Source organism: Anomaloglossus baeobatrachus, chromosome 12, assembly GCF_048569485.1.
Source record: "Anomaloglossus baeobatrachus isolate aAnoBae1 chromosome 12, aAnoBae1.hap1, whole genome shotgun sequence".
Lineage (NCBI taxonomy): Eukaryota > Metazoa > Chordata > Amphibia > Anura > Aromobatidae > Anomaloglossus > Anomaloglossus baeobatrachus.
In genome coordinates, this window is record NC_134364.1 from 62,924,629 (window position 1) to 62,936,124 (window position 11,496).

The 11,496-nt window shown below is 51.2% G+C and overlaps 1 protein-coding gene across 12 annotated transcripts in view; it reads right to left on the reverse strand.

Annotated features, from left to right (window-relative positions):
- The window catches only part of MARK3 (microtubule affinity regulating kinase 3), a 115,719-nt gene extending 104,505 nt beyond the window's left edge, over positions 1 to 11,214 (reverse strand). For 9 of the 12 annotated variants that reach the window (XM_075331041.1, XM_075331039.1, XM_075331040.1 and 6 more), the window contains exons 1-3: positions 10,805 to 11,213; positions 4,694 to 4,885; positions 1,410 to 1,463 (exon numbers count right to left, since the gene is read on the reverse strand). In XM_075331041.1, coding sequence (XP_075187156.1) covers positions 1,410 to 1,463; positions 4,694 to 4,885; positions 10,805 to 10,855 — 297 coding nt within the window. In that variant the 5' untranslated portion in view covers positions 10,856 to 11,213. Of the gene's footprint in view, positions 1 to 1,409; positions 1,464 to 4,693; positions 4,886 to 10,804 lie in introns of all 12 variants that reach the window. The other 3 variants (XM_075331031.1, XM_075331033.1, XM_075331030.1) reach the window with 1 other exon arrangement.
- Between the last annotated feature and the right edge of the window lie 282 nt (positions 11,215 to 11,496).

The window sequence follows — 11,496 nt, forward strand, 5'->3', positions numbered from 1 at the left end:
GGGCTTGCGCGACGTCACAACCCCACATTAGCCGCGGCACCGGTAGGTGAGGAGAGTATAGTTAGGGTTATACGTGGAACCAGAAGGGATTGTCCTAGTAGTGGACATCCCCTTTAAGGCCAAACTCGTCTGATGATCTACTGTGTATATTGCAATTCTCCTCGGACATAAAAAGCCGCTCAGAGGTGTCTGGCAATGGCTTAAGGTCCAGTCACACTAAACAACTTACCAGCGATCCCAACAACGATAGGGATCGCTGGCAAGTTGCTAGGAGGTTGCTGGTGAGATGTCACACTGCGACGCTCCAGCGATCCCACCAGCAACCTGACCTGGCAGGGATCGCTGGAGCGTGGCTACACAAGTTGCTGGTGAGCTCACCAGCAACCAGTGACCAGCCCCCAGCGCCGCGTGGAAGATGCTACGCTTGGTAAATATCGGGTAACCAACCCGATATTTACCTTGGTTACCAGCTCACGCAGCTACACGTGCAGAGAGCAGGGAGCAGCGCACACTGAGCGCTGGCTCCCTGCTCCCCTAGTTACAGCACACATCGGGTTAATTACCCTTTGTGTGCTGCAGCTAAATGTGCACATAGCAGGGAGCATCGCACACCGCTTAGCGCTGGCTCCTTGCTCTCCTAGTTACAGCACACATCGGGTTAATTAACCCGATGTGTCCTGCAGCTACATGTGCACAGAGCAGGAGCCGGCACTGACAGTGAGAGCGGCGGAGGCTGGTAACAAAGGTAAATATTGGGTAACCAAGGACAGGGCTTCTTGGTTACCCGCTGTTTACCGTGGTTACCAGCCTCCGCAGAAGCCGGCTCCTGCTGCCTGCACATTTAGTTGTTGCTGTCTCACTGTCACACACAGCGATCTGTGCTTCACAGCGGGACAGCAACAACTAAAAAATGGCCCAGGACATTCAGCAACAACCAACGACCTCACAGCAGGGGCTGGGTTGTTGCTGGATGTCACACACAGCAACATCGCTAGCAACGTCACAAAAGTTGTTCGTTAGCAGCGATGTTGCTAGCGATGTTGCTTAGTGTGACGGGGCCTTTACTCCACAGGTATCTGATACGGATGACACCTTTATAAGGTGGCCTTGGGGTTACAATACGGCTCTATCCTTGAAGGCTCCTGTAAATTATCAGCTGTGTTATCTGCTGTGCATTGCAGTCCTCTCAGTGATCAGTACATCTTTTCTCTATGGGGGTACCAGTGCACGTTATGGACCACATGGGAGGCTGGGGCACAGACCCCGCTAACATTAAGCGTCCGGTGTCCTTCACATGCAGGAGGAAGTCACCGCACTCTGCCGTCCTGGATTATAAAACAATGCAGCTAAAGAAAACCTGTGCCAACTTGTAAGCCGATAACCCGCTATGTAACAAACATGGACCTTACCTTTTGCAGACTCGTTGGATTTAACTGGGTTTTGTCAATTATTTTTATTGCAACCTAAAAGGGGCGGAAAAAAAAAAGAAAATAGGTCAACTGGTTTGATCAAATAGTTTGCAAATCTGCGCACAAGGGGCACCTGAACACTGGCGTATTTCATGGAAATGCAACCCGATAGCGGATCATTTACCGGGACACAATGATATTTCCCAGAACGCACTGTTACTTGGAAGCAATTCAAAGCCTAATATATAGAAGGCAAACCACAGCCGAGGAGCAGATTACAGCCACAGGGGGCTCAGCTGGGGGCAGTCAGCAACTCAGAGAAGTCGTGATTTCTATTGGGAACCCTGATTGGAGACCCCCACAGCAATGGCACATAAATCGCTCCGAAGGTTTAAAGAATGTATGTAATGTTGTAGCCCCCGTTTAGCCCTTTTTTTTGGGTGGGAGTACAGGTCTTAAGGATACTGTGCACGTTGCAACATCGCTACTGCGATATCGTCGGGGTCAAATCGAAAGTGACGCACATCCGGCGCCGGTAACGAGTCGCCACGTGTAAAGCCTAGATGTACTGATAAACGATTGCAAAAGCGTCGTAAAATCGGTGAGCAGTGTAGCGTCTGCCATTTTCATAATGTCGCACCAATAGGAGATATGATGTTGTTCCTCGTTCCTGCGGCTCCACACATCGATGTGTGCGACACCGCAGGAGCAAGGAACATCTACCTGCGTCCACCGGCTATCAGGAAGGAAGGAGGTGGGCTGGATGTTTACGTCCCGCTCATCTCCATTCCTCCGCTTCTATTGGCCGTCTGCCGTGTGACGTCGCCGTGACGCCGCACGACCCGCCCCCTTAGGAAGGAGGCGGGTCGCCGGCCAGAGCAACGTCGCAGGGCAGGTAAGTGCGTGTGAAGCTGCCGTAGCGATAATGATCGCTACGGCAGCTATCACAAGATATCACATGTGTGACGGGGGCGGGGACTATCGCGCTCGGCATCGCTAGCATCGGTTAGCGATGTTGCAGCGTGCAAAGTACGCCTAAGAGCCCCCATACAATTGCTCAAACTGGGAATCAAAAATGCCAATCGGAAGCTTCAGCGAGCGCAGATCAGCGCCTGTCCCTTTACACTTTGTCGTGTCCGCACTCTACCTTGTCTGATGTGCCTGTCAGAACCCGGACCACCACTGATCAATAGAGTATCTTTAGAATTGCAGACGTAAGCATAACACTGCTACGATGAGTCTCTTCTGCGCACACACACCATGGCTTCATCCTTGCTCCGCGCTCGGACATGGGAATACATACGCTGAAATTTTAGATCTGTATGAAATCGAGCAGCCAAGAGAAGAGTCACCGGAGACTCGGCAGCTGGAGATCTTCCAACACTGACTGGGTGTTCCCACGTGCTCTCTTAACCTAAGGCCGCTTTCATAAATCTACAAATCGTGGCCCAAGTACGATCCCCTGACCCGAACACAACCGACTTCAGGGCGTATCTGAGACTCCTGACCGCGGGTCAAGAGACCCACGGCCACGACAAATCGCACAAGCCACAACTGAAAAGTTACAGATGAGAGAAACCGGCCTAAATCTGGTGTTCTGTGACCGAATGCCTTATGGGGCTTGGTCGGTGAAAATTGAAAATGCTATGGTTAGAGACTCCTATAAAACATGCAGTGTTTTTTTTTTCTGGTAGAGCCATAATGGTCAAAATATTGGGATCAAATGTTTAATATGAAACGGTGGAAGTCAGGCATTGCTGCATCCAGCCAGATGGCAGTGTTTGCCACCAAAACAAGACTCATTGCATTCAAGTGTCTTGTGCTAAAGGGCCTCGTAAAACACAAGCACTTTAAGAGGGTTGTGCCTTAAAGGACTGGTTCACTACTCCGCATTAGTGACCACTGTGAACCTCATAGGGAAGGCTTTTGTCAAATACCCCGTGCAGTACATTCTGCCTCTGAACAGCGCTATTGTGGTCCGCTCATCCCCATCATGTGACCCCCTGGCTCCATGACCCTTGAGATTCTGTGATGTCACATCAACTTCCAGTTGACCCAATATCACCGTGGCCGGCCCCATTCTCCCTAAGGGACTTGGCTGTGGGCAGAGTTTCACCACTCGTCACAGCCCAGCATCGCTCCTGCTGGCGGCGCTCTGCCGCGAAGGAGAGAGCACAAGAGATGCTGGGCTGTGACGAGCGATGAAACGCCGCCCGCAGACCAGTCACTCAGGAAGACCGGGGCTGGCCTCGGTGATGTCAGGTCAACTGGAAGTTGACGAGACATCACCGGATCTCAGAGGTCACGGAGCCCGGAGGTCACTTGAGGTGGATGAGCGGGCCGCCATAGCAGCACTCAGGCAGAATGTACTACACAAGGTATTTGACAAAATCCTTCCCTATGTGTTTTACAGCAATGTGGCCATTTATGCTGAGTAGTGAACCACCCCTTTAAATTTAGGATTGACAACATGGTCAGACGGGATCTTGGTGCACTAAGGAGAGCGTTCAGCAATGCACCAGAAGCTGGGGCACTACCGACTGGCTCCTAGGTTGTTCTGCCGCCTCTGCAATGGCGAGCCCGCCCGCACCAGTACAGGCGGCAAACTGGTACCAGCCCTGTGAGAGCGATACCACTCATCAGCTGCACGCAGTGTCTGTGGTGCATTTACTTTTGCACTTAGAGCCCCATCTAATATTTTTCTTGGGGGTGGGATAAAGAATTTAAGAAGTGGAACTGTCTACTGGCATCTCTGCGGGGGATCAAATCAGCCGTAAAGCCACTTCTCTTAAGTAAAATAAAGTATTTTCTGGGCTTCCCTGTTACCACCCTGTGAGGAGCCGAGGTATAATCATAAATAAAAAAAAAAAAAAAAAAGTGAAAATGTCATCTTGAAGAGGATCTGACCGACCCCCAAAATATCAGACTCTACATCCAAACCATGCCAGATGCATAAATTATTACATTTGCAGCAAAGTGCGGCGTCCAGCTCCTAATCATCGGCCAAGTAAGAAAATACAAAGTTATCTGCATTTGTGCATAAAGTCTTCCTGTGACCTTTTCCAGCAAACAAGCCGATTGTGTAGTGGAGCGCAGAGAGCACAAATCTCCAGCGGAGCGGCGTAGTGAATGCACAATGAGGCCTCCGAACCACAGGCGAGCCTCAATAACATTCCAGCGCTCGGTGACATTGAGATCCGCATGCACTCTCCTCCCTCCAATGTGACACGCCATGCCCCGGGGAAGAAGAGTGAATGAAACGCGTAGTAATCCCAGCCACTTACCTCTCTGCCGGTGAGGATATGCCGAGCCAGTTTTACTTTTGCAAAGTTTCCTTTGCCGATTGTTTTTAGAAGTCTGTAGTTTCCAATGTGCGGCTGCTCGTCAGCGCAAGAGGCTATAGAGTTCCTGTTTCGGGCTCCGGAACGGCCAGGCCGGGCCGGGACATCTTGCCGGCCGTCTCCATGAGACGTGTGCTGCAACAAGAAGAAAATCAACACGATTTTAAAACATTTTTTAGGAGCAGGAGCTTCTGATCCCTACCTCTAAACGTCGGAGGGCTCAACATCTACATACACAGAATGACCTCAAAACGTATCGCACAGTCACTGGATAGATTTAGAACCATTGGGGAATTTCAATGATGAGCCCCTCAGTCCCAAAAATGGGGCCAAAAGTCCCGTGTGAGTGGAGTGGCAGTGAGCATGTGCGACCACCAGACTAGACCGCGAGTGAAGAAGTGGCCGCACATGCTCACTACTACACCATTCTCAAAGGACTCAATTGGAATTTAATTGAAGGGGAATTCAATGGGGTGTTCAGAGAAGAGAGGGGGGGGAATCAAATATTGGTAAGTGGGGTCCAATTGCTGAAACCCCCACTATTCCAGTTAGGAAGGAGGAGTGTGAATGCTCGACCGCCACTCCATTAATTCTCTATGGCTTTTTTTTGAATGGGCACTGCTCCAATCTCCTGATCAGCATGGGTCCCACCATCCTAAAAGTTATTACCCATCTTGTGGATAGATCACTCATCTTCACAGGAGAACCCCTTTAATTCCTTTCCTTTACAAATACTGTATATAGATCTTTATAGAAAGAAATAAAAATCTACGTATATGAGTAATGAACAGGAAGAGCTTGGACGCATCAGGCATCGAAAATAAATCCCAACAGGGCACGGCGACAGAGGCAATGTGTGTATTATGCATCAATGTGTTCTCACATCCAGGAGGGGACAACTGTACACAAATCATGTACAACTAATTTCTTCTGGGGAGTCAACACATATACCAAGGAGATACCTCGTCACTAGTAAGCACCTCTTGATGTGGTCTTGCAAACAATGGAGAATTTGAGACAGAAGTTGTTTTGCTGTTGACTGGGGGCTCCAGGACCTACGGTATACCGCTTGCATAGTGCAAAATACCCCATATCTATCAAAAACAGGATTGTGAGTCCACCAGATCTCACTACTAAATATCTTCTCTATAAAAACAGGCACATCGTACATAATTGGAACTAAATGTTTAGTCGGAAATAATAAAAAAAAACCTAAAACAAAAATGCAAGTCACAATGATGTATGCGGGCAGGTTTCGGGGTCACCACGTGCCTAGATCCCCCATACCCATTGTGCAGCTCGGACAGTAGGTGCAGCATTTCCAGCACTCCTTATCTGGCAGAGCGGTGACCTGTGAGAAGCTCACAGCCAGGAAACAAAGCCGTATCACAGCGGAGCCCGGCCCCCGTCTGTGGGATGCATAACTGACATCGTCATCTGCAGGGCTCTCCCCACAAAGCACTGACGCATTTCCTGACAGCCAGCGAAGAGGACAGGGGCTTTGTAACCAGAGATCCTACAGAAGCATGTAATGCGCTGCCTGCTACTGGTAAAGGCACGGGCGCCTTTTATTTTGTCGTCATTTTCCGCCTCTTTTGGGAATAAAACCTGTGCAGACAATGACAAGCCCTGCTGATCTCACTCCAGTCTGACGGATCTCATATGCACAGCTTTTTGCAGAACTCTTCACAGTCTGACTGTAACAAGGAGGATGTAATTCCTAATCCGGGCTATAAAGTTTAAAGATCCGGACTACTTTAAATCAAAAATAGACTACAATCAAGAAGTTGTCAAACTAAAAACTTTCTAAGTCACTTACACCCTACTGATTAACTGAGGGGTCATCCTCACAATCCCCGCCCGCCTCATCGATATGGACATATGTTCTTATATCAGGAGATGATCTAGAGATATATACATATGTATAATATATGTACCGTATTTTCTGGATTATAAGATGCACTCCCCCCCCCCCCCCAAAAAAACTGGGGGTAAAATAGGGGTGCGTCTTACAATTCAGATATGGCTTAACAGGGAGGCCAGTGGTGGAGTGGGGTCACAGGAGGAAGGGTCAGCAATCCTGAGTACTTGAAGGAGCAGTGGAGTGGCTCAGGAGGGTCGCAGGACGGGGTGTCTCAATGGCAGGTACATTGATCTGATTGCGGGCTCCACTGAATCGCCCGCGTTTGACGCTATGGACTTCAAGAATATGGCCACGGAGTCCAATCTGCGGACGAGCCACCTCCATTTTCTTGAAGTCCATCTTGTTAACTGCGGAAAATTTAATGGAGCCCACAGTCACATCAATGGCACCCGTTGCCGAGACACCCTGTCCTGTGACCCTCCTGAGTCACTCCACTGCAGTGACACCTTTGCAGCCTGCCGGCAGATCAATGGCGCCCGCCACCACGACGCCTCCGCAGCCAGAAGGCAGATCAATAGCGCCCACAGCCACGACCCCTCCGCAGCCAGAAGGCAGATCAATAGCGCCCGCAGCCACGACCGCTCCGCAGCCAGAAGGCAGATCAATGGCGCCTGCCGCCAGAAGGCAGATCAATGGTGCGGGCAGTATGGCCGACCCTCATCAGCCGTAACATTCCCTTCTGAGCCCACAGCATCGCTGACCCGGCCTCCTGTGACCTTCCGGAGCCACTCCGAAATATGTGGTAGATATATATTATACATATACACACAATATATCCACCCCACATACATTTGAATGGAGGCGGGTCTACAGTTCCCACATCTTAAAAGTAGGCCATCAACAAAAAGAAATCATTGTAGCCAACCCCTTGAAGTCCACCACACAGAAAAAAAAAGTCATCCGAACCAAAAGCTGGACCAGGCAGATTTCATTTTCCAACTTTAAGACAGTTTTACACAACTCGTGAATTTTAAGAATTGGCACACGTCACTTGTGTGATGAGTCTTCTTTACAGACTGGAGCATAAAATAGCCATCCCGATTGATCGCTCGATGGTGTAATCGTCTGACTATTCTGAATACACTGTGATTCAAAATTTGTAAAACGAGACAATGTGTAATAAATTGTAATTCGAGTGAAAATCAACAGGTAACACTGCAAAGATCTCTCGCTATCAGAAAACTTGACAATCGATAACGCCCGCACATCGGCCTCCAGCATTGAAACCTAACAGGCTACAAGCACACGATGGCTTTACCCCAAGTTTTTGAAGCAGAAGATGCTCCTCTAAAACCCGGGAATTTTTTTGTTTTTCCCTGACAAGTCTTGTTTTTTTTCCTGATCATTTTTGGCCACAGGTAGTTTTTAGGATCATTTACCCATTGTTTTTCTGTTTTAAAAACAAAAAATGACAGCAAACTGCTCAAAAAAAAAGACATCTTGAACTTTACCATAGACTTGTATTGTAAAGAACACTGTAAATGGAAAACGGCAGAAGAATGGGCTGGCCATTTAACCTGTCCATCTCATTGCCTAGGTTTCCCGCTACCCTGCGGTACAAGTGGCTGGTTTCCTAGGTAAAGAGCATGCGCCGTAAGCTCTATGTTTTAAAGCTAGATGGATATGTTCGGCTTCAGTCCCCAACAGTTTGCCATGCTACAGAGGGAGAAGGCCAGAGCCCGGACCGTCGATCTTCAGGAGGGTGCCAGTGACGAGGAAGCGCTCCTGACCATACAACATGAGGAAAATCCTTTAAGCCATATGTACATTTACACCCAGCGGCCCTGTTAGAAATTTCATCACATAGGGATGTTTATTTTTCACTTTTTTTTTTCTTAATAAAACTTGTTAAACAGTAAGGTGCCGTTCACACTTTTTTTGCAGAACCAATCACAGATTAAACTCAGCCGTTATCAATTCAAACTGACGTGGAAAGAAAAAAACAAAAAAAAAAAACAAAAAACAAAAAACAAAACTATTTTGTTTGCCTAGACAAGGATTGAAAATCAGATCCAGTGCACTGATGGGAAACGGGTCAGTTTTCTCAGACCCTAAAGGTAATAAAATAAACACCAAAACAACAAACCTCAAGGAACCCTTCATCATGTCTGTTCAGATTCACTATATAAGGCCCCGTCTACGGAGCTGCAGGACTAGACTGGAAGATCACATTGTAACTTCAGCATTGATGGTCAATGACACCTTGTGAGCTATTCAGTAGTGGTGTCTCATCTACTCGCCCACCCGGACAGTAACAAAACCTATTCTTCCTCAAGGTGTTCTGTGTCCATAAAGTATGTGGAAAAGGGGCCATAAATTCACAATGAGTACGCATGTACAGACACACTGGCGCAAATACCTCTAAACTTAAAAGAGCACAAAGCCACCATTCCCTGGTCCAAGTTGTCACAGAGTGTAACGTTATACACTGGCAACAATGACAGATCGTAGGATACAAAATCTACGAACACGGAGAGGCGTGGAACGGGCGGCGGGAGACGGAGAGGCGTGGAACGGGCGGCGGGAGACGGAGAGGCGTGGAACGGGCGGCGGGAGACGGAGAGGCGGGGAACGGGCGGCGGGAGACGGAGAGGCGGGGAACGGGCGGCGGGAGACGGAGAGGCGGGGAACGGGCGGCGGGAGACGGAGAGGCGGGGAACGGGCGGCGGGAGACGGAGAGGCGGGGAACGGGCGGCGAGAGGCGGGGAACGGGCGGCGGGAGACGGAGAGGCGGGGAACGGGCGGCGGGAGACGGAGAGGCGGGGAACGGGCGGCGGGAGACGGAGAGGCGGGGAACGGGCGGCGGGAGACGGGACAAGGAGAGGCGTGGAACGGGCGGCGGGAGACGGGACAAGGAGAGGCGTGGAACGGGCGGCGGGAGACGGGACAAGGAGAGGTGTGGAACGGGCGGCGGGAGACGGGACAAGGAGAGGTGTGGAACGGGCGGCGGGAGATGGGACAAGGAAAAATCCCTGAGGATAGACAAGCAGAGATAGAGATGTGATAATGTTTTACAGACAAGTCTGATACATAAAAAAAAGGATTTGCTACAAAACGGGATAAATGTCAAAGACACGGAAACCAAATTGTGCGTCCATTGTTGCTGCATTTGTAACGGATCCATTTTTTGCTTTTTAAATTACTGGATCTGTAACAAACAGACGACAACTTGGACAAGTGAACAGATGGGGAAAAATTAGGTTACAATCGCACTGTGGAATATTGCGTGCAAGCCCCTGGACACCGACAACCGCTACATAAAAAAGCACAAAGAAAAAAAACAAAACGTGTGGGCTTTACTGACCCATCTCAAATTCAAAAAGGGTCAATAAAGTCCCCCCACAATTTATTTGGCCATGCTGCTGGCCTTTTTCTATTTCACATAAATGTAGATCGTTGAGACAAATAAAAATAAGAGACTTTAGACTATGAAAGTTCAAAACATTTTCACTAACTTAACAGGACGTTTAAAAAGTGGTCAGCTGGCCCGATCCGTCCTAAATGCAGACGTACCGCTAGAGTCATCCCAGAGATGTGAAGTAATCACGTCCTGCCCATCCAGGTGACCAGACCTGGCTGGATACATGGCCAGGTGACTGACGGGACGCCAATACTAGGTGTCATGGCGGAAACTAGCGAAGCGGCCCAGGGACAACATTTACCAGCAAACTCTCCACTATGGCAAAGTCCTCTCCTCCCAGCTGCTGCATCTGCAGTGATAGCAGCCCAGCCCCCGCGCTCCGTCCCCTCCCCACAGCCCGGCCCCCGCGCTCCGTCCCCTCCCCACAGCCCGGCCCCCGCGCTCCGTCCCCTCCCCCACAGCCCGGCCCCCGCGCTCCGTCCCCTCCCCCACAGCCCGGCCCCCGCGCTCCGTCCCCTCCCCACAGCCCGGCCCCCGCGCTCCGTCCCCTCCCCACAGCCCGGCCCCCGCGCTCCGTCCCCTCCCCACAGCCCGGCCCCCGCGCTCCGTCCCCTCCCCACAGCCTGACCCCCGCGCTCCGTCCCCTCTCCACAGCCCGGCCCCCGCGCTCCGTCCCCTCCCCGTCCCCTCCCCGTCCCCTCCCCACAGCCCGGCCCCCGCACTCAGTCCCCCCAGTCACATCACACAGTGCCGCCCTGTCTGGACTCACGTTCTCCGTGTCCCGCTCGTTCACGGTGGGGAGCGGGGTGCGGGCGGACATCCTGCCGTCTGTGGCGCGGTGATAGTGCTCGGTGTCGGGGGTCACAGCCGGTGCTCGCTCCCTGCCGCCTCCTGTGCGCTCATTCTATTCCGGCCGATCACTCCGCGGTCTCCTCCATGTCCATACAGGGGCCGGAGATGTAATGTCACCGGGCGAGGCTCACGGCCTCTCCACACACAGGCGCGGGCTCCCGGCTGCCGCCGCGGTCGTGGTATCCGGCCCCTTCCTCGCTCCCCGGACTCCTATGGACATTTGTAGCCGGGGCGCCTGTGCGTCTATTCCGCCTCCAACCAGAGCGCGGCCGCTACTCCACCACCATCCAAGATGGCCGCCCCGCTTCCTCCGGACGGATCCTCATAGCCGAGCCCAGCTACAGCCGCCGGAAGTGACGTCCCGCAGCCCGCGGCGCTGATTGGCGCGCGCGGCTGGTTGTTGTTGCTAGGGGCGACTCGGGTCGGTGTTGTGGCTGGATCCCGTGCGGCAGGGGGCGCTGTCTCGGGCATTCATGTACTTGTGGTTCCTCCACCAACAGCTTCTCCGTCACGTTTTTTCATACAATGAGCTGGAAAACGGGAAGAATCCCAGTGCTGTGAAATGACAGAAGCACAATGTCACCATTAGTAGCCATGGTAACGTGAGTC